The 20,304-nt window shown below is 35.7% G+C and overlaps 2 protein-coding genes across 4 annotated transcripts in view; both read right to left on the bottom strand.

The window, feature by feature from the left end:
• Positions 1-586: 586 nt before the first annotated feature.
• Positions 587-1,291, bottom strand: LOC145987159 (uncharacterized). Its single transcript, XM_083121670.1, has one exon. The coding sequence runs from the start codon at positions 1,289-1,291 to the stop codon at positions 587-589; it is 705 nt and encodes a 234-aa protein (XP_082977796.1).
• A 420-nt stretch (positions 1,292-1,711) lies between these two features.
• The window catches only part of LOC146004063 (uncharacterized), a 55,125-nt gene continuing 36,532 nt past the window's right edge, over positions 1,712-20,304 (bottom strand). For all 3 annotated transcript variants that reach the window (XM_083142691.1, XM_083142699.1, XM_083142682.1), the window contains exons 10-12: positions 16,921-17,140; positions 13,971-14,166; positions 1,712-9,712 (exon numbers count right to left, since the gene is read on the bottom strand). In XM_083142691.1, the coding sequence (XP_082998817.1) occupies positions 9,432-9,712; positions 13,971-14,166; positions 16,921-17,140 (697 nt within the window). In that variant the 3' untranslated portion in view covers positions 1,712-9,431. The remainder of the gene's footprint in view (positions 9,713-13,970; positions 14,167-16,920; positions 17,141-20,304) is intronic.

The raw sequence follows: 20,304 nt of genomic DNA, 5'->3' as shown, positions 1-20,304 counted from the left end.
TCACTTCTACATTATGATCCACACTATTTAAATTAGTTGCTACTCTATGTGGGGTTACTATGATGAATCATGAGAGTAACTCACCACATTTATTGAAAACAATTAGTGTGCTTCAACACATATTCCTTTGACGGCACACTCCAGACATGCTGCAAATACAGTGTGACAAGAAATAACCCGTACTAATGTTTGTGATCATAAATTTATTAAACCGAAACAATTGAGCAAAACAACACTGAAGAACAATGACCTTAGGAACAGGACGTTCTGTCGGTTTCAAAGTGGCCTCCCTGGGCGGCGATACAGAGGTCCAGAGGTCCAAACGGGCTTTGAAATTTTTGGCGATGGGTCGCAGGTCCTCGGGCGACAATCGGTTCCACTCATGACGCAGCGATTGCTTCAGCGACTCCAAACTGTGGTGGCGTTTAGCACATACCCTGGCCTCCAAAATCGACCAGACACTGTAGTCCATTGGGTTGGGATCCGGCAAGTAGGGTGGCCATTCCATCGATGCGATGAAGTCCGGAAAATGGGTTCTGCACCACGCTCGCGTCATTTTCGCCCTGTGGGCCGGAGCGGAGTCTTGCTAGAATGTCCATTGTTTATCGCCGAAGTGCTGCTGGGCCCACAGAAGGACGACGTTCTCGAGAATGTCACGGTGGTACACTTCTTGGTTGATTTTGACCCCTTGATCCACGAAAACCAGGTGCGTCTTGACGCTTGCGCAATTTCCGCCCCACACCATGACCGACTGCGGATTTTGGCAGTGTTCGACGATTGCTGAGGTAGCAGGTGCCTCTGCAGACCAGGTACTGTCGTTTTGGTGGTTGTGCGCCTGCTTCACAGTGAACAGCTTCTCGTCTCTGAAGAGAATGCGCTCCCATCGCTGACCTGCGGCCCGGTGCTTCAGAAGGCGGCATCTTTTGAGTGACAGGCGCTTGTTTTCGTCCGTGAGAAGCTGAACTTTTTGGAGCTTGTACGCCTTGAGGTTGAGGTTCTTTTTCGCCATTTGCCACGCCAATTCGCAGTTGATCCCGATCTCACGGGCGACTTTTCTCATGGAGACCCTCGGATTTCGCTGAACTCTCTTTTTGATGATCTTGCGGTTCTGGGACGTGTTGACGGTAGGGTTTCTTCCTCTTCGGGGACGGTCGCCTTCATGGCCGAGCTCCTTGAATCGCCGAACTGCGTCTGAGACTGTCATTTTTGGAACACTCAGCAAACGAACAAGTTCACATTGACGCTTTCCTTGACGCCACAGTTCCAAAATTGCACTGCGTTTGGTTGACATTTTGAAACACAAAGAAAGTAATCGTTATGAAGCCGAAACAACAGGTACAGTTACAAAAGACTATGGAGAATCCAATAACACAACAATTATTTGGCTACGGTACACTACATTCTTGGCAGGATACACCAAACTTTGTACGGGTTATTTCTTGTCACCCTGTAACTTGCTTAAAACTATCAACTGTGCAAAATGGCCAAGCCACAATAGGTACAAATATTGAAGGGAACAGATTCTTTTTCGATAAATGTGGAAAGTTGCCCTTAGTTGCAGATTAATTCTTATAAATGCAGACACTAGTTTTCCAGTGGTAATACATTAGAATAGGGGTGACTGAATTTAGACTACCTGTATTCCTGTTGGGATCCTTTCTACAAAAGAAATATACATGAATAATTTTAAAAAATACAATTAAAACAAGTATTCATTCTTGTTGGGTATTTATTTTTAAATTTTCCACACAGAAAGGACACTTTTAAAACATTGCACAAATGCATTGTCAAGGTTCATTAGTATTACAAACATGAAAACCACAATGCAGAAAATGTAAGCAAACGCTGCCTACTTTTGTTCTCTTCAAAACTATGTTTAATGCCCCTAGGTCCCAAAAGGCAAGGAAAATATTTTTAAATGTTTTCTAAGAGGTGGCCAAACCTGAATATCTAAGCCAATTATGCTGAACCCATTAAATAAATCATGTGCTTTTAACCGGAATACATATACTATTCCTGCACCACTTAAAAAAATAAAATACATTCGCTACATTCCAAACTTCACAATATAGTATAATGAATTATTTAAGTAGTAGTAGTTTGATTACGCTGTTAATCTAGATTGTACATATTCGCTACAATCCATAGGCAATTTTGTATTCTTGCTTTGAAAGAGGTAAAGTCATATAAAGAAAAGTTACAATAAAACACAAATTGAATGTGTTGACACATTAAAAAAAATCACCTACAGCAAATAACATGAATGCAGTCTTACACACCATTAATTGTTAACCCATCAAAGAACATTGCACATGGAATTTTAAAGTACAATTTAGAATAGAAACATTAACAAAAACAAAAAATCAAATATATATATATCTGAACTTTTCTAAAGCATGGTTATATATTTTAGTTAAACAACTTAGATATTGTGCAGTATATGCAGAAAGTACTTTTATGTATATAGAATATGAAATACAAATTAAATTTTGTGTTCATTTTAAAGCGATTCTGATGGCAAGCAAAAAGTCCAGTTATTCTATTTTTCTTTCCTAAGAAAATTCCACAACATTATTCCAAATACATTAATAAAAATGAGCACATTCTGTTGCTCATATTTTATGGCAACAGTAAATACACCTATGAAAATGCTAGAATTCTGATTTCTTTCCACCAAAAAAAGTCACATCAGAAATATGAAAACACCTGCTACAGGTTAGCACAAACTTTCACTTTGTATTGCATTTCTGAACAGACTTGCTAAATTGCTAAAATTCTGAATATCGCTGCAAAATCTTTCAAAACTGCATGGTTGTGTTTAGTCTACACATTTTGTGCATAACATAGCATGTGGAGGTTATGTACCTTTGAAGAATACAGAAAAAGGGACTGGTTCTTATCGCATTGGTACATTGTGAGGTAAAAATTCGCTTTTGATATGATAAACATTGAATTCACCATTCCTGAGCTGCACTACATCACACCAGCAACTACTGATTGTTCGCAAAGCTTTGCTTATACATAAATATCACACAGCCATCTGAAAAACATCTACCAGAGATACTGTAATGTGTACCTATAAACACTCAATGTGCTTTAAACAATTCATATAAACATTCAACACTACAGAAGTATTAAAAACAAATATCTGCAATGGCACAACCATGCCATTTCCAGTCTATTGCACACTAAGTTTCTCTTATTCTGCGAGATATGTGTCTCTGTGACTAACTGTGAAAGTTTGTGCAATTAATTTTAGACCACGGAGTCTGCGAGTGTATTTCCTCCATGACATGAACACAAATTTTACAGGTTATTCTTTTAGCATTTACGTTTTTATCTTACTTCAGGATTTTAGTTAAAAATAACCTGAAACAATAAATTGAGACTGAAAGAACAATTTTGCTTTATATTTCTGCTTTAAATACTTCATCCCCCTCCAAAGAATTTCTTTCAATTCAGACATTTACCTTATTTGACACTGTTGCATAGACGCTCAGAATTGATCAAGAAATGCAGTTCTGAAAGCAAACTGTTTCATACAATCTAATGAAAGTTTGGCATATATTTTCACTCGGGTCAAATTTGAATTTAGCACAAATCTTGTTTATTTGGCTTAAAACAAAATAATACTAATATTGATAGTGTTACGCTTTTATTAGAGTTGGAATTGAAGGCAATTGTATATTTAAAGTTTGTCATTTTGCTTATTTTGTACTATTAATATTGCCCATCAAAAAGGACATTCTTTCTCAAATCACAGAATTGCTAATAAAACATATGAATTACCAGATAAAGTTTATTTTTTTTTAATAAATACCCCATGCTATTCTTACTGTGCCTCGGTACTTTAGCAGTTTGGCCTGCAACATTATGTTATCCTGGAGGAGTACACTCTTGATAGACTAATTCCAATTTCTTATTTTATGAACTTGTAGGGCACACAAAGGGGCAAATTTGTACTCTACAGACCTACTACACACTAGAAAACACCTTTTCCACTAACAAGTTATAACACCATTAACTTGAAATAAGCTCTTGGAAGTCCCGATATGTCAGGCTGTGGATGAGTACTTTATTTTCTTATAAGAATATGCAACCGAGAGAGAAAAAAAAATGCTATTACATTGCATTTTAAAAAATGTTAATAGCCATTAATGAAAATATGTTGATCCTTATAAAGGTAAACTTTTCAAATGATTTGCTTTTACCTATACTGCATTTCATCAATATTATTGCAACAAAATGCACATTCCACCGAACAATGGACTTCAATGTCATAATTCATTGTTACATTCTCATTGCTAGCAGCATTATCACAAGATACATGTTACTTCAAACACAGCAATTTGGGCAACAGTATATTAGAAATTAAAAACAAATACTATTACAGAAACTACCTCAGATGTACTCTTAATAATATTCTGAGCACTTAATGTTTATAATCATTGCTACATTGATCATGCTACACTTATCTATGCACACTTCAATTTGTCTATGAAAAGTGTTATCACTCCCAGTTATATCTACCACAGCCCATAAAGTTTCATTGATTAAAGATTGTGCGAGTGCAATAGGGATTTTTTTAGGTGTGTCACACACACTAGGTTGAAGCAAAAAAAAAAGGGGACTTTCTAAAAAAAATAAGGTGCCTACCTACCATTACACTTTCAGTAAAAAAAATGTTTTTTTGAAGATATACCAAGAGAAGTATATCGAACCTAGATAAAGAGCAACTGACCCACCATAATCCTGAAAGTTACTTTTTTGTTATACAGGATAAAATTTGGGTCACAGCCTCTATCTTTTTTTAAGTAACTAACACTATCCAGAATTTAGCTAAATTGGAAGAACAATATACACTATTTCAAAACTATCACACTTTAGACCCATTAATACATACATTTTTTTTTAAAAAAAAAAAGCATGCCTAACTTTTCTATAATGCAAACTAAAACACCCACATGATATTTTGCATTGCACATGGTAAAAGCACATGCAAGAACACCAACACACACTCCCTCATCAAATGAAGACTCCCATTGCATAACCAATTGTGTTAAAAACTAGGTAGACAGGCACCAACAATGGTTTAATATGTACATATTAGGGGCACTTATTGCGATGCACATTGATGAAACACATTATAGTCTAACTATACGATGATATCTATAAATCTAGGACTCTGAAGTAGAGGCACAACATCTGGCAGTAATACAAAAACATACATACTAAACACTCATGAAGCCAGAGTTTCTGCAAAAATTTGAGTTAAGAAATTAAGACATGTGATTCTCACATGCCTTGCTCTATTCTTTATTGAATCACAACCTTAACACCAATCACAAAGCTTTCCTTTCTATATATATATATATCTCTTGCACCACATTATTAAAATATGAAATGGTAACTATAAACAACAAAAGGGAAAATAAATATTTCACTACATGCAATCAACAAAATAAAAAGTCACTGGCAATCAAACAGCTATGCAGAAGAAGTTGTAAGATGCTTTAGCAGAGGAATAAATATACCTTTGAACTTAATGCTATAAATAAATAATTAAAAACACAAACAAATTATAGTGTAGAAAATAGTCAAAAATGAGATTAGCATGAACTTTCAATTGTACGCACTACACTAACAAAAGAGTATACTGTCAATTTCTATTTTTGCTTAGCAACAAATCACAGGACATTTAGTTCATATAATCATACATTCAACATGACAAATTGCCTGCTTCTTAGTTAGGAATGATGGGATTACAATTGAAAATATAAAACTAGTTGCACATAGAGTTTGTTGGAAGCATTAAGACATCTTTCTATTCTAAATATCTTATGATAAATAATTACTAAGTTTACAAGGTAAAAACTAATTTCTTTATAAGCAAGCAACCATGCATGTATCACAAACCATATAGATACATATATATATATATATAATTATTTCATAAAACAGTCATGAATATTTTGAACCTTTGGTCATGGAAAAAAAGAGTATTGGGATACTTCAAAATGAAAGGAAAGAATAAATAGCTTACAAGTTACGATTAACATCAGAACAACAAAATTTAGTGAGCTTGTAGAAAGCAGTCAAGTTATTGCAATTTTCTTTGTGATAATTACTGGCAGATACAAAGGCCACATTTACAAAATTATGCAATTCATTTATGGCATTTAAAAACAAGTTATATGCATAAGTAGAAAGTAAGGGCATGTTTAAAACATTAAAAAAAAAAAAAAAAAAAAAAAAAAAAATGAAGAGAAAATCAATTTCGTGCACTTATAAATAACTTACATTTCTGTTCCCATAACTATTACAGCTGCATCCCAAATCTGATATACGTAAAAGGGACACAATCTGAATCATAACCAGCTAACCAAGTTTTGGGAACTTGTCAATGTTTGCCGTTGTATCACTGTTGCATACAATATCACAATATCAAGTTCACAAAGCAATCACAATCACAGCTGCAAAAACGGCAAGTTTATACTACACAGATAAACATGAATCCACAACATGGACAATGTGTCTTATCTAATAATAAATTGTTTCTAGTCAACCAGACAAACTTTTACTCCAGTATTCAGTCACTGACATATCAATGCAACTTTTGAAGTTGTTAAAATATACTTTATCTAAAACAGTTGAACATTACATTAGGGTTTGCAACATTTAGATCTAGATGTCAAATTATACAGTTTCTTAAGAGAAAACTGGAAACCAATCAATTATTTTGTCATCAAAAGAATGCATTAACGAGAATGAAAAATTGTCAAAATTCTATGAATATAATTGCAGAACACACTGGTATTACAATTTAACATTACACTTGGCATTTGCCTAGAATACATGGACATTCACACACTCGCATGCATATACGCACACAGAGAAAGTATCTTATTTGCATTGAAAATTTCATGCAATTCAACTTTTGGAAAGAAGGCATTGGATTGAGCATACAAGACAAGAAAAATAATTATTGCATGTGTTGAATTACTGTAGCAGAATAAATAATTGTATTAACAATAAAATAAAATAAAAACATACATATTTCAAGTGCCTATTTGTTACAATACTAAGATTTTTCAGTACTAAGGAAAACATTAGATTACTACCCACAAGAAAACAACAGTATCCCTTTCACAATGGACATTAAAAACAAGAAGACAGTACACACTGCTTCACTTCTATGAAGTTCTAAACATACAGGTACTAATCCCTGAGTACTAGTGGTACAGTAAAACTGTTGACAAACAAGAGCACCAACATTTCATTGCAACTATTGCCATCACATAACCCTTACCATTATGCCTGCATGCTAGTATAATTGTTCCCAAAACCCCCTGCACATCCAAAATCTCCAACTATAACTGAACAGTGTGTGGTGAGAAGGAAAGAAATAAGTTTTATGATCACACACAACAGTAAGCCAATTGACAAATAATGCATTACATACATGTTGGATAAATAATGCACAAAGTCCTTCTGGGAAGCACATATGTATATGTATGTTTTATGAGAAATCGATTCATATTTAATTATAGTTACAGCCCACAACACCAATAATTCAGCTATTTCCATGGCCAAGAGTTCATGTGTTGAAAGTTTCCCTTAGAAATTTTATTACTAGGTTATGCTATTGGCTAGATAGTACCAAAATATGATTATACAGCCAAATTAGTATGTTTGTATTAACATATATATATATCTATATGTATATAACTACATTCACAATATGGCAATAGTTATTACAGCTACACTGTCATGGTGTTGAGATTATTTTTTAAGAATAACAACCAAATTCTAAATATTCACCAAGGAATTACAAATGTTTTACATTTATTATGTAAGCAGACCATGCAAAAGAACTTATGGTTTCACTATACTAATTTCTTTAAACTTGGTCTTCAAAGTTATCACATGCATTAAATAAGGATTGTCCCCTAGTGTTTCATAACTAGCATTATTCTAACATCACTAACAGACATAAGTATCGTTTCATTTGGAAAGTACAAAGATTTGCTATCTTAGTAGTTACATTGGCTCATTAATATCACAGTCCAGAATGTCTGTTAACACCGGAAGAAAAAAAGCACCACAACCAAACAGATTCAGGATGAACCTTCTTCAATTAATATCAAACCAGCTTTCTTTAGTCTAAGATTAATACTGATTTCAATCATACACTCAAAAACAGATTACTTGTAAATTTTTGCTTGGTTTTAAAGAAATACTGCCTGAACATTATTAACTTTCCAAAAGCAATTTTTCACCTAAAAAAATTAATAAATTAATTTCTCCATTCTTTATCACATTTTTAGCACAAAGTTTGTTCATAATATTTTTCTTAATACTGAAATGAACCGTATGAATACAGATGTCAAAACCTGTTGCCTTTCTGGTAAATAATAATTCTTGTCTGTTCTTCAATATTAGAGTGAAGAAGGTACATCTGAGTGATCACTCTTATTTGCAGTGCAATTTTAAAAAAATCGCACACATTTCAGTCAAATTTTGACTGTACACACCATTGGACACGTAAGTAGGTATTCTCTTCCAACACTGAGAAAATATGTAAGAAAGAATGTTAATTTTTAAGAAGGCCACACAGAACTACAATATACATACATTTAGTATGAAATAGTAAAGAGAGCATCGTACAACATCGAGTGAGCCAACCTTTGGCAATACTTTGGCCTTGTATAATAAAATAACTGCACGAATGAAAATAACTTGCTTCCAATCATTCTAGCCAAACTTACTCTCTTCACTGCTGCTGCAATTTTACATCTATAAAAATACCTGAATATTTGTCAGGTAAGAAACCTCACTACCACCTACTTACAGGCCAGAAACCCTAGGCATCAACCTAAGTAAAACATTGAAAGTGACTAGTAACATTGAGGCACATAAAAACCACTTTCAAGAAATACAAACATAACCTCTCACCAAATTAATAGTCTAAAATCTATCCACCTCCTTAGGTATATCTATTAGTCTATGAACTCTTAGCATTGCTTCTAAACTATAACCAAAGGAACAGCTCTAGCTATTATTAATATTTGGATTACAAAGTCATAAACATCACTGTGCACATGATGACACAAAGAGGTGAGGGTCTGTTCTACTGTAAGCAGACTATCATTAATTTCTTATTGCTGCACTCAAAATATAAATAGAACCTGCACATCATGAGTTATATTTCTCACCCATATCAAAGTATGCACATTTCTTTGTGTGAAATGGTTATATTTTAATTAAAAAAAAGAAACAGACTATAATAACTACTTGTGACAGTTTCTTACTATTGTGGTATGTGTATAAGAAGGATATACTCTTGTAATAAAAAAAAAACAGCCTTTCAAATATACTTAAAAAAAGATTTACAACCAGGTAGATACGGCAGCAATAACATATCTCCTGTTTTACTTTTCGGCAGCCTTATTCTTATTGGACTCTGGAGGGTCATCATCTGCAGTGGAATTCTGGCCAGACGTAGATGATGTACTTGCATGATTGAGATTTTGCTGAGTGGTAGATGGTGCAGCCTCGCAGCTACCATTCTCCTCAGTACTGGTCAATGGCAATGTCAAAGTGGACTCAAACGGGAAAAGGATGGTGCAAATCAGAGCGCACCACATAGCTGTACGAGCTCGCCTGGATGCCCAACTCAATTCCTGGATGCTGCTTGCAAGGGCCAGAATGTCTACAAATGGAAAAAAGATTGTGCTTAGTAGACCAGGTCAACGTATTACATCACTAAATATCAAATAATTTAAGTGAGGTGCTCCTTGATTTTTCTACCTCCAGCTCATTTCAAAAATCTTACTCCCACACTTGTTTTCTGAATGCTTGTATTAAACTTTTGAGGATGGAAATTTCCAGGTGTATGCTTTTCAAATGTGTGGCTATGCACAAAATAATAATAATAATGATTAGCAGAGCATCAATTGTTGTAGAGGTGTAAAGTTGGTTTCATCTTTGTGCTGAATGACAGTTTTCTGAACAGAAGTGTATTTTGTCCATAGTTTTCCCCAATAATGAAAGTTATAATAAATTTGATTTTTAACAAACTTACTCGGTAGGTCGCCACAAAAATCAAGTTGAATGAAAAATATAATATGTAGTATTGTAATGTTCCTACAATCATGCAAAGTCATGTTGAAAATAGTTAAATACTTCCTGGGGAAAAAATAAAGAAGCATAATGCTCCTAAAAAAAGCAGTGTATCAATCTTTGTGAGGAAATTTGGTTGTGTATTGGCTCTATTGGATTAACACCACCTTGAAATTTGCAGGTAATCATGATGTAAGACCACTCTTGAGCAACATGTTGTAAAATAAATCATTCATACTCGACAGGATGTCACTCGCATGCAAATGGAAATCCCTGAATATCTCAGTGTTGTTGAGAGTTTGATTCCCTACTATGGACGGTATTCCACAAAGCAATTTATTCATGAAAGTCAATTAGTTTTGGTTTCAAACTGTGGTGTTTGGCTACTTCGGAAGGGTATATTTCGCACTCTGAACTACTCTGAGGTAGTCATATGGATCTGAATGCAATGGGTTTTGGTCAGGAAGTTGATGTAGTTTTGGTATTATTGAAAAATGTCAAGCAAGAGCTGGATAACATCTAGTATTTTTGCACGCATACCTTTTTATTGGAGACATTGCTGGTTCAGGAACTTTGATGAGAAAATCATTTGCAGTCCGCATCATTAGCATCAAGGAAAGATGGGAAAGAAAAGAAATGGAATCTGTGTGTGCAGAAGATATTATTCTGGTAACGTGGAGGGATAACAAATCATTGACCAGCAATAAAAAATCAAAACAAATCAAATTCAAAGAGCAAACAGACTGAGTAAAAAGGGCAAAATGGTCTACAATGAACACATGAGGAAGGGGGGCAGGGAGTCCACTGCAAGGACCACTTTGTTGCCACCTACAGGACCAGAAAAGTAGTGGTGGCCTTTCTTTGCTTGGGCAATAAGGGTGTCAGCTGTGAATGCATGGCACCTACATTGTTTGAAACAAAGAATACCTCTCCTGCAGATTATTAGAGACTGTTCTACAATGCATCAAGCAGTTTGGAGTATCAAGAAGAGTTACAAGGTCACCATTTTTGAGAAAAAGATACATCATGCACTCCAATATAACACTGGACATTGGATTGTGAAGAGCAATAAATCTAACTCAATACACAAGAAATGTTCAGGTTGTACTACATACAATTGTGGTTATGTGAATCTGCTCTACATCCTGAGTGCTTCAAGGCTTGGCACACTCAAAAGAAATTGGGCATTTGTTGATTTTGATTGATGCTTGAGAGATTGATTGAAAAATCTGCTTTCTGTTGAAGTATGTGTTAAATAAGTTTCTAAAAAGACACATATTTCAAGAGAAACTTTTTACAATTATTGAACATTTTCATATCTCTACCTGTATCCAACAAATGGGTTATGCTGTAGACAACAAGGTCTTAAAAAAATTGTTTTCAAGTGGCTGTATACACACAAAATACTAACAAAAATGAAAGTTAATTGAAATCATTATCTTAAATGCATGATGGCAGGAAAATCTGCCAGATTGCTATGAAGGTAATCAACAAAAAATTGCTTTATTCACCTTATTTGGACCTCAACTATGACAAAAAATAACTTTCAAAAATACTTGTAATGTTTTGGCATTAATGGGATAAGACATGGGATCTTCATTTTCAATGAGTAGCAATTGGAGGGTCATGGATAACACAACTGGCTGGAGATATGACATGTTAAATGCTATCACATGGTGCAGGTCTACATTATGGACAAGTGATACTTAAGAGATTAATTAAATCAACAGTGATGGAAAAATAGATTTTAAAATAAATATACTCAATGTAAATAAAAAAAGGTCATATTATTTTCATAATACCAATTTATTGAAAAGCTGATGACAATTTGAGGCTCTACTAGGATCTGATCCCAGATATCTGGCATTCAGAGCCAATGGTCAATTGCTAAACCACGAAGCCAATCCCAGGGTTCACCCCAACATTTTTAATGAAAAAATAGGTACGAAAATCAACCTCTACACTTACACTTTGGTACTTTTGTTCAGACCACTGGTCTATTGACACTATTACCGTATTTACTCATGTATAATGTGCACTTTTTTCCATTTTTTTTGCTCCCAAAAAACTGGTGCGTATTATACATGGAATAATTTGGACAGTCAACTTGAAACCGTACAGGGCCATTCCATGATTTTGTGACACTTGCATTGATTTTTCATGTTTACAGAACCCTATCATGTTATATATCGTTGTAAAGCTTAATTATGCAGTTTCTGAATATGGCAACAGTATTACATTCAGGATAGCGACACTAATGTGCAATACAATTGAAATAAGCTCATCACAAAATGAAGGAACAATCTGATTTTTAGGGTACTTTGGATGAAAGAAAATATAAGGAAAAATAAAATAATAATTAAAATGTATTACTGGCCAATAATATGACACATATGGAGTGTGTAAATGCCTTAATGGAAGAAATCTTGTGCTGCTATCTGCTAGTTTAAGGGTCCTGAATGTGCCCGTTATAAATGTTACGCGAGTCATGGAAAATACATACATTTAAAAAAAAAAAAAAAAAAGGAAAGGGGAAATGAGCACCACAATGTATAACATGTTAAAGGCAATTTTCCACAATTTTTCACTTTGTAATGTACTGTTCTGCAATGACAAGACAAGCAGTGCTGTTCTTGCAGAATTCAAGCAACCTCCTTCAGTCACATAGGATGTGTATGACCAGCATTTCTTGGGCGAGAAATAATAGAAAATAACTTCCTGAGCACTGCAAATCCATAATGTAATTTTGATCTTGCTTTCTAGTATTACAGAATAAATAAGGTGGTTAAAGAGTGTAAGCTTTGGAATGCTAATCATAGTGGAGGGAGATGGGGGAGGTGGCATGGGTTGGAGACTTATTGTTTACACAAGAGGATATTCTCCTCTTGGTCCACATAGCAACACATGACTCATTCAATAGGTGTGATGTCATTCACTTTTGATCTGCATAGCAACAGCTTTACGACCTACAACTAAGAAAGCCATTTCTTGAACCTGGATTATACCATGCATTATATACGAGATATAATTTTGTGCCAGTTTTCCACATCAAAAACCAGGGTGTGCATTATACATGCGTAAATACGGTAAGATTTAAGTAATTAATAACTATCGAAATGTTTATAATATATAACATTTCCAATGCAGGAGTTTGCAGAATACCATGAGTGGCTCCATGATTGTGCGCTTTGAACTTCTGAGGTTTAAAAATGAAGGAGGGGGGAGGGAGCATGTAAATAATCTTCATAATGCATATTCTTTTTAATGTAGCTTTGTCATGATATTTAAAAGGTAAAGGTAAAGCTCCCCTGTGCATAGCACCATGCCATGAAGGCGTATAGGGGGTGTGGGGGTAACGCCCCACCCTTTCTTGATCCGGTCGTGAGTGGGGGTTATGTGATCAGCATCACGCCCCTGACTGCCTTTACCCCCCAGGGTTTCCCCCAGATACCCATGTTATTCGACGCTGGGTGGGCGCCGGGGTCGCTTCCATCGTTAGAAAAGTTCCCGGATTTGAACCGGCCGGGGATCGAACCCGGGACCTTTAGCATGGTAGTCAGACGCGTTACTGACTGAGCCACCGCGGCCACACGATATTTACTGTTAGCAATGTATGCCTGCTTCATTTAGCACACATACACGTGTTTCTGTGTACTTGTGTGTATCAACTTTCTCGTGAATACCTATTATCTGTGTATGGATGTCAGGACACCTCTCAATGTGTACCCACTAGGCCCACAAATACAGCAGTAAAGCAGAGAAAATTACACCACCACTCAGAACAGGAATAAAGAAGGTAACATTTTCTAAGATATGCTATCATGCTAGTATCAGGAGTAACTGCTTACCCTTTTCTTCCTGTATCCGTGGCGTGGGGATCCCAGCAACAATATTGTGGTGTCGGTTGGTGGAATTTATTATTTCATCCCTTCGCCTGGCCTGTACTTTTTTGATTGCATCTAACCAAAATTCCATGGCAGCATGTATTTCGGAATGCACATTAACACCTCGAAGACGCTCCATCTTAGCCACTAAAGTTATGACCTGGAACAACAAATTCACTTTCGGTTAGAAATTATTACATCTGCTAAATACATAGTGCAACAACTCTACACACAGAAAGGCAGCTTGTTATGTGGAAGTTGCAATATATGTACGAGTATTTGGCAAAAATTATTGTATTTTTATGGTTTCCTGCCTTTGGGCAATACAGAGGTGTGACTCGCATGTAATCGCTGTTACCACAAGGAACAGTAAAATATGAAGAATTTAAGAAGTTGTTAAATAAAATAACAGTATAAGTAAAAAAAAACAAAAAAAACATTAAGTTGCTGACCAAGGCAGTTTATTAAGATATAAAAACACTTAACATGTAACGTTTCAACCCTGCATCAGGGTCTTCCTCAGACGAAGAACTAAACTAAAATCACAAGTTAAAAACACTTAACATGTAACATGTTAAGTGTTTTTATATCGTAATAAACTGCCTTCGTCAGCAACTTAGTGTTTTTTTTAAAAATATGGAAACAAGGCTTAATTATATTACAAGTATTAAATACGTTAACAATATTGTCGTGGAGTAGTGAAGAGGGAACCCATTTCTGTTTCCTTGAAGAGGTAACATGAGGAGACTACATTGAGACCAATGCATGGGAAGACTTTAGGGCAGAAAGTGCTATGGGGTTGATGTTCACATGCCTGTTACCATTGGGCTGGTAGTACAGACTAGCATTTTCATATCGGATTGGCAGAAAAGAGCAAAACCAGAGTCAGAAGGCATTACAACCTGTTGTGCTATGATCATAGCATGGTTCCACACAAGGATCCAAGGTTCTGTTATCTAAAGGTGTTCACTCACATGGAGGAAGAGAAACTACAATGTGATATTTTGTATTCACAATGAATGTGAGCAGTTATTGAATGCACCCTTGACTTTTCTTACAAGCATCTTCCATCCCACAGTGGTCATTTGATGTGGCATCACCTACGAATGATACCATTTCAAAGGTTGGTGACCGACTGTACACCCTCGAAAATTCCAACTTTTCTTCTTTTTATTTCGATGTTTTAAGGTGCCTGAAAGTTATTTTAGCATGCAGAAACCACAAATAAGCGAGATATTTACCCTCAAAATGTGACCACGGCACATCTAATTCTTCGCATCTCGGACCACTCTCGCCACTTATTTGAATATTTTTTCCCCATACACGCAAGAAATCAACAGCAGATATCGTAATTACTATCACCATGAAAAATAACCATCGTAACTTAACAAAAATAGTAAACTTTCACTTTCACAGTTAATTGTAATCAATTTTAGTTATCCATGAACGAAAATAAAAAAGTGTAAATTTTTAAAAATAGTCTGCTACACTTTACAACATTTCTTGTTTTTGGCCACTAAACCTTCGGCCTGCAACTCGCAAATATACACAGCAGGTTCTCTATTGAAGAAATCGTAAATTTGAATTATTGTAGAACAACGTGACAACATGTTTGGTAGCACACTTTCCACTAGCGACATTTACCTCAACAATATTTATGGTAAGAGAACCAAACCTAACAAAGTAGGCATTCCTTATGCGCGACATAAATCCCACTACATAAAATCCCTAATTATTTGCTTATAACTCATCTCTGCATGCTAAAAACAACGAGACATATTCATATGAATGTCAATCAACGATATTTATGCTAAGAGAAACAAACCTAACAGGCCAAGGACGTATTTAGGAGGGGGGTTCCAGGGGGTTACTCTGACACATCAGTAACTCTTTCCTCTCCTCCCCGAAACTACCCACCCACCTTACAGTAAACACTGGCTAAAGTACTTCGTGTTTCCTATCAACTGTTTCTGGCAACACTGATCGTACAGACGCTACGGTCAGTATTCTGTGCCTCTTCTCAAAGTGTCGTCGATCTTTTATCTTCTTTCTTGAAAATGCGACTCAGATCGCGAAATATTGAATTATTTCTATTCGTGTGGTAAGTGTTTACTGTCTCCTTCATAATTTGTATTTATCCGCCCTTCTGGCACCATTTCTGACCCTATTCCTGTGTTTTTATATATATATATATATAAATCAAACAAGGAGAAAGGAAACACTCACCGGACAGTGGAAAAATTCAAAATTTTCGCTAGCTTAGTAGCATCATCGGTGTGAGACGAAAGAGACGGAACCGGAAGTTGGGGCCCTGCAGAGTTGCCAGGTTCCCATCGAAGAAGAAGCGGTGCGTAGAACAAAAAAACACTGTTTCGTCACCAGGCTCGTGTGTGGGATGAGTTGGGAGGGACGGTGGGTGAGGGGTAGGCATTACTGGGTGGCCTTGTTCAGGCCAGGTGGAGTGGTTGCACTCATGGCCGATATATAGGCCCACTCCCATCTTTTGCGAACAGAGGTGTTGGCTGGTTGGGGTAGGAGATGGATGATCGCTACCCGGAAGCAGTCGTTGAAACTGATGTTGTGGTGGTTGGTGTGGACGGCGACAGTGAAGTCCAGGTTGTGGGTGGAGGAGCGGTGGTTATTGATGCGGAGGTTGAGGGCCGTTGATGTTTCCCCCAGGTAATAGTCATACATACATCCACACCTGGAACATCTTCTTCGATGGGGACCTGGCAACTCTGCAGGGCCCCAACTTCCGGTTCAGTCTCTTTCGTCTCACACCGATGATGCTACTAAGCTAGCGAAAATTTTGAATTTTTCCACTGTCCGGTGAGTGTTTCCTTTCTCCTTCTTTGATATATATATATATATATATATATATATATATATATATTATATGAATGAAATAACTTACCCGAGCATGTTCTCGGAGCTGGTCCACAATTAATCGATCAACGCGGGAGGGATTTGGAGGCAAGCGGGGAACAGGAATGTTATTTGCTGACGAAACCTTCTTTCCAGGATTGTGTCTAGCTAAATCAGCCTCTGTTTTCTTTCTCTCCTTTTCCAAGTTTTTGAACTGATCATAACATTCTTCCAGTCTCATGTGCAGTTCACTGGAGGGCCCACTACGTCTGGAATGAACATGAAATGTAAAATATATACATAAATCTATTTCTCTTGAGGAAAATACTATATTTAGAATGCTTTAACTTTATATATATATATGATGCAACAGATCATTGACGTTTGAAATGATTCAGTAACAATAACTTTGGTTATTGGCTCTTGAACTTTTCTTCATGAAATGAGGTAAAATCAAATTTACGAAGATGTTGTGTAAACTTTGAAATGTTTATTTTCTATAGCTCAGCTCAGCAACGTTAAGTGAAAATAGATTTGTATTGTTGATTAAAAAGTGAGCTACATGCACCTATTGTGAGAACTTGTTAAGTAACATGAGGTCAACACAAGTCTCACCACAGCTGGCTACTGCTTTTCTAGAAACTACTTCAAATAACTACCCAATCATCATCATGGCTTCCTCAACCATAAATCAAACCCTACACTGCTCCTTTTTTTTAAATTTATTTTTACTAATATGCAAAGCTGAAAAAAGTCTTATGCAGCAGGACCATGATGACCATCTGGTCAACTATTGATATATCACATTACTTTATTAAAGTCAGAGGCATCATTTGGTGAACTGATAGAACTGTCCATAAATAGTAAAATGAAATAAATTAATCTAGAGATCTGTCCATCTGTGAGATATAGTAATATCACATGACTGTCTCAATATATCTAAGCAATTAATAAAGACCTTACAAATACCAGTTCATTGAGACAAAAATGATCTCCATTGCTTCATGGCTAACGTCCGCTCGTTCATTATATTCCCAGTGGTTAACAAAGGGAGGTTAAAAGAAACACTCACGCTGGTGGTTTTCTCTTGAAGTAGAAGCAAACAAACTGGAGTAGGAAAGCGATGTTGCCAAATTGAAGAAGAGATAAAGAGGAAAAGCAGAAGGAAATGGTAAAGAAAAAAAGAAAGAGAAACAAAATTAAAGAATATGGAAAGAGAAAAGAAAAGAAATGCCGATAAAGATTAAAAAGGAAGTGTTTAAGGGTATTATCAAAGGGAAGGGAGAAATATCCAACTCTCTTACATATTAGGCCTTAATTGACATGAGGGTTCTGGGGGATTCTGAATTAAACGTGTGGGGGGGGGGAAGTTCCAACTCTAGGTCTTACATTATGGCTGGTATTTTAGTTAGAGGGAGATTGAACATTAAATTGAGGGGGTATCCAATTCTTGTGTATTACTATTGTTTTAGACTGTTGCGGAAATTCTGGTGGGGAGACTGAGAATCAATTTTTTTGGAGGAGGCAATGCTGTCTGAAATTAGCATGGAAATTTTGGTGACAGGATTGAGTATTAAATTTAAAGGAGGAAATAGGAAGCTCTTGATAAAGTGTTAAATCTTATATTGTCGAGAGATTTCCGTAGTGGAGAGAGAGTTCAAACATTAAATTTTGGAGACTGTATTTAGCGATATTGTATCTACATGTTTTCGACCCCAAACATGCCAAAAGAGAAGCTGGAAACAACTAAATGTCTCTGGATCTTAAGAAAGTATTGACACATTCTTGAAAGCCTGCAAAGAAATGGGTGTAAACATTTTCTTGCTCGCTTCACTCGCAATCATGTGTTGCGAGAATGCATGTTTGGCGCTTTACTGAGGTGAATGTAAAGTTTTATACTATAGCTGCATTACAAGACATACGCGAAATTCTCGATATTCATTAATAATATCACTTCTTAAAATATAATGCTTAGTGTTGGTATACTGCATAATTTAAAGCAGGTGCATCATTTGGGACAAAAATATATCGAATCCGCATTTCTAACTTGTCACAGGAAAATTTTAAATTTGCACTGAAGATAAAATCCAAGTAATTATTGTTATGGATTATGGTTTGTTACTAAAATAATTATATTTACCCCAGGAAAATGGGGGGTAGGGGTGAGCTCTTTGAAAGAGGAACCCTGTTATATTATCGCCCTGAGGTTAAGAATTTCTAGCTAGGGTTCTGTAATGTCTCGTGAAACAAATTGAATCTGCCATACAGTTGGTGCATATTATTTGGTTTGCCAAGGTTGAATTAATCTATCTTTTTCCATCCCCACCACCTTTTTCAAAATACTCTATACACAGTATAATAATTACTATTTTAAATTTATTATGTATTGCTGCCTCCATTTTCTCCTCATGCCACACCATCCTCATCTTTATTATTATTATTAGGGATGGGGGATATTAATTGGTACACTATCTGTATCATACCGAATACATCAGCTTATCAATATTATCAATCTGATACAGTCTAATTTGTTTGAAATACCACCAATTTGTTTACTTTTTTTAGAAAATAAAAACATGTAATTCATATGTCATGGTTTTGCAAAGTAAACATTATTTCTTATTGGTTATAATTAACAGCAGCACCATGTTCTAGTCTCTCGGATGTGCTTCAAGAAGATTTTTCATGAGATTTCCATGTCATTCTGGCATGTGGGGGAACCTTGACTGAGCTACCAAACCAACCCCTGGTCTCAGGTTCATTTTTACTGATTACTTAAAGTAGTTCAAAGTTAAAATTTGATCATCTTTCAGTTTAGTTTGTTCAAGAGCAGATAACCAATGAATTGACAACGTTTCCGATTCTAATCAATACTCATGGAGCATATTGTGCTTACACAGTAGACACAAGAGTTTGGAATAGACATGAATTTTTTACCAATACCAATAAGTGTCAATGCATGTATAAAGTTTACAAGTGCAAACATTCCAGCATTAAATTAAAATGTACTGTCATGTGCTTCTTGTGTGCATTTATCAATTGATCTTTGTCAAGAAATTGAACAACTTGTGGACTAAGATCTGACTGAACAAACTCTTGCTATATTTCCTGGCTTTGTTAAAACTGTTACTCTAACATATTCAGACAACAACCAACTTGCCTTTACAATGTTGAGGGAATACTGAAAATTAATGTTGACAGGAATTTTGCTACTCCGGAACCAACAACAGGAAATTTTAACCTTGAAGGTCATGGAACTATTGTTATCTATACAATTCTTATTTTGTGTGTGTGTTCAACACTAGATATGTAAGGAATCGGAATTCCAATATTTACACCAATTCTGATATTCAGTCTTAGTTTCAAAATTATGATTACAGAGGACATGTTGATATAGTTGTGGCCATGTTTAATGCCTTAGAACAGTAGTTCT

Source organism: Lepisma saccharinum, chromosome 1, assembly GCF_977018435.1.
Source record: "Lepisma saccharinum chromosome 1, izLepSacc3.1, whole genome shotgun sequence".
NCBI lineage: Eukaryota > Metazoa > Arthropoda > Insecta > Zygentoma > Lepismatidae > Lepisma > Lepisma saccharinum.
This window is presented reverse-complemented; position numbering and strand designations above follow the sequence as displayed.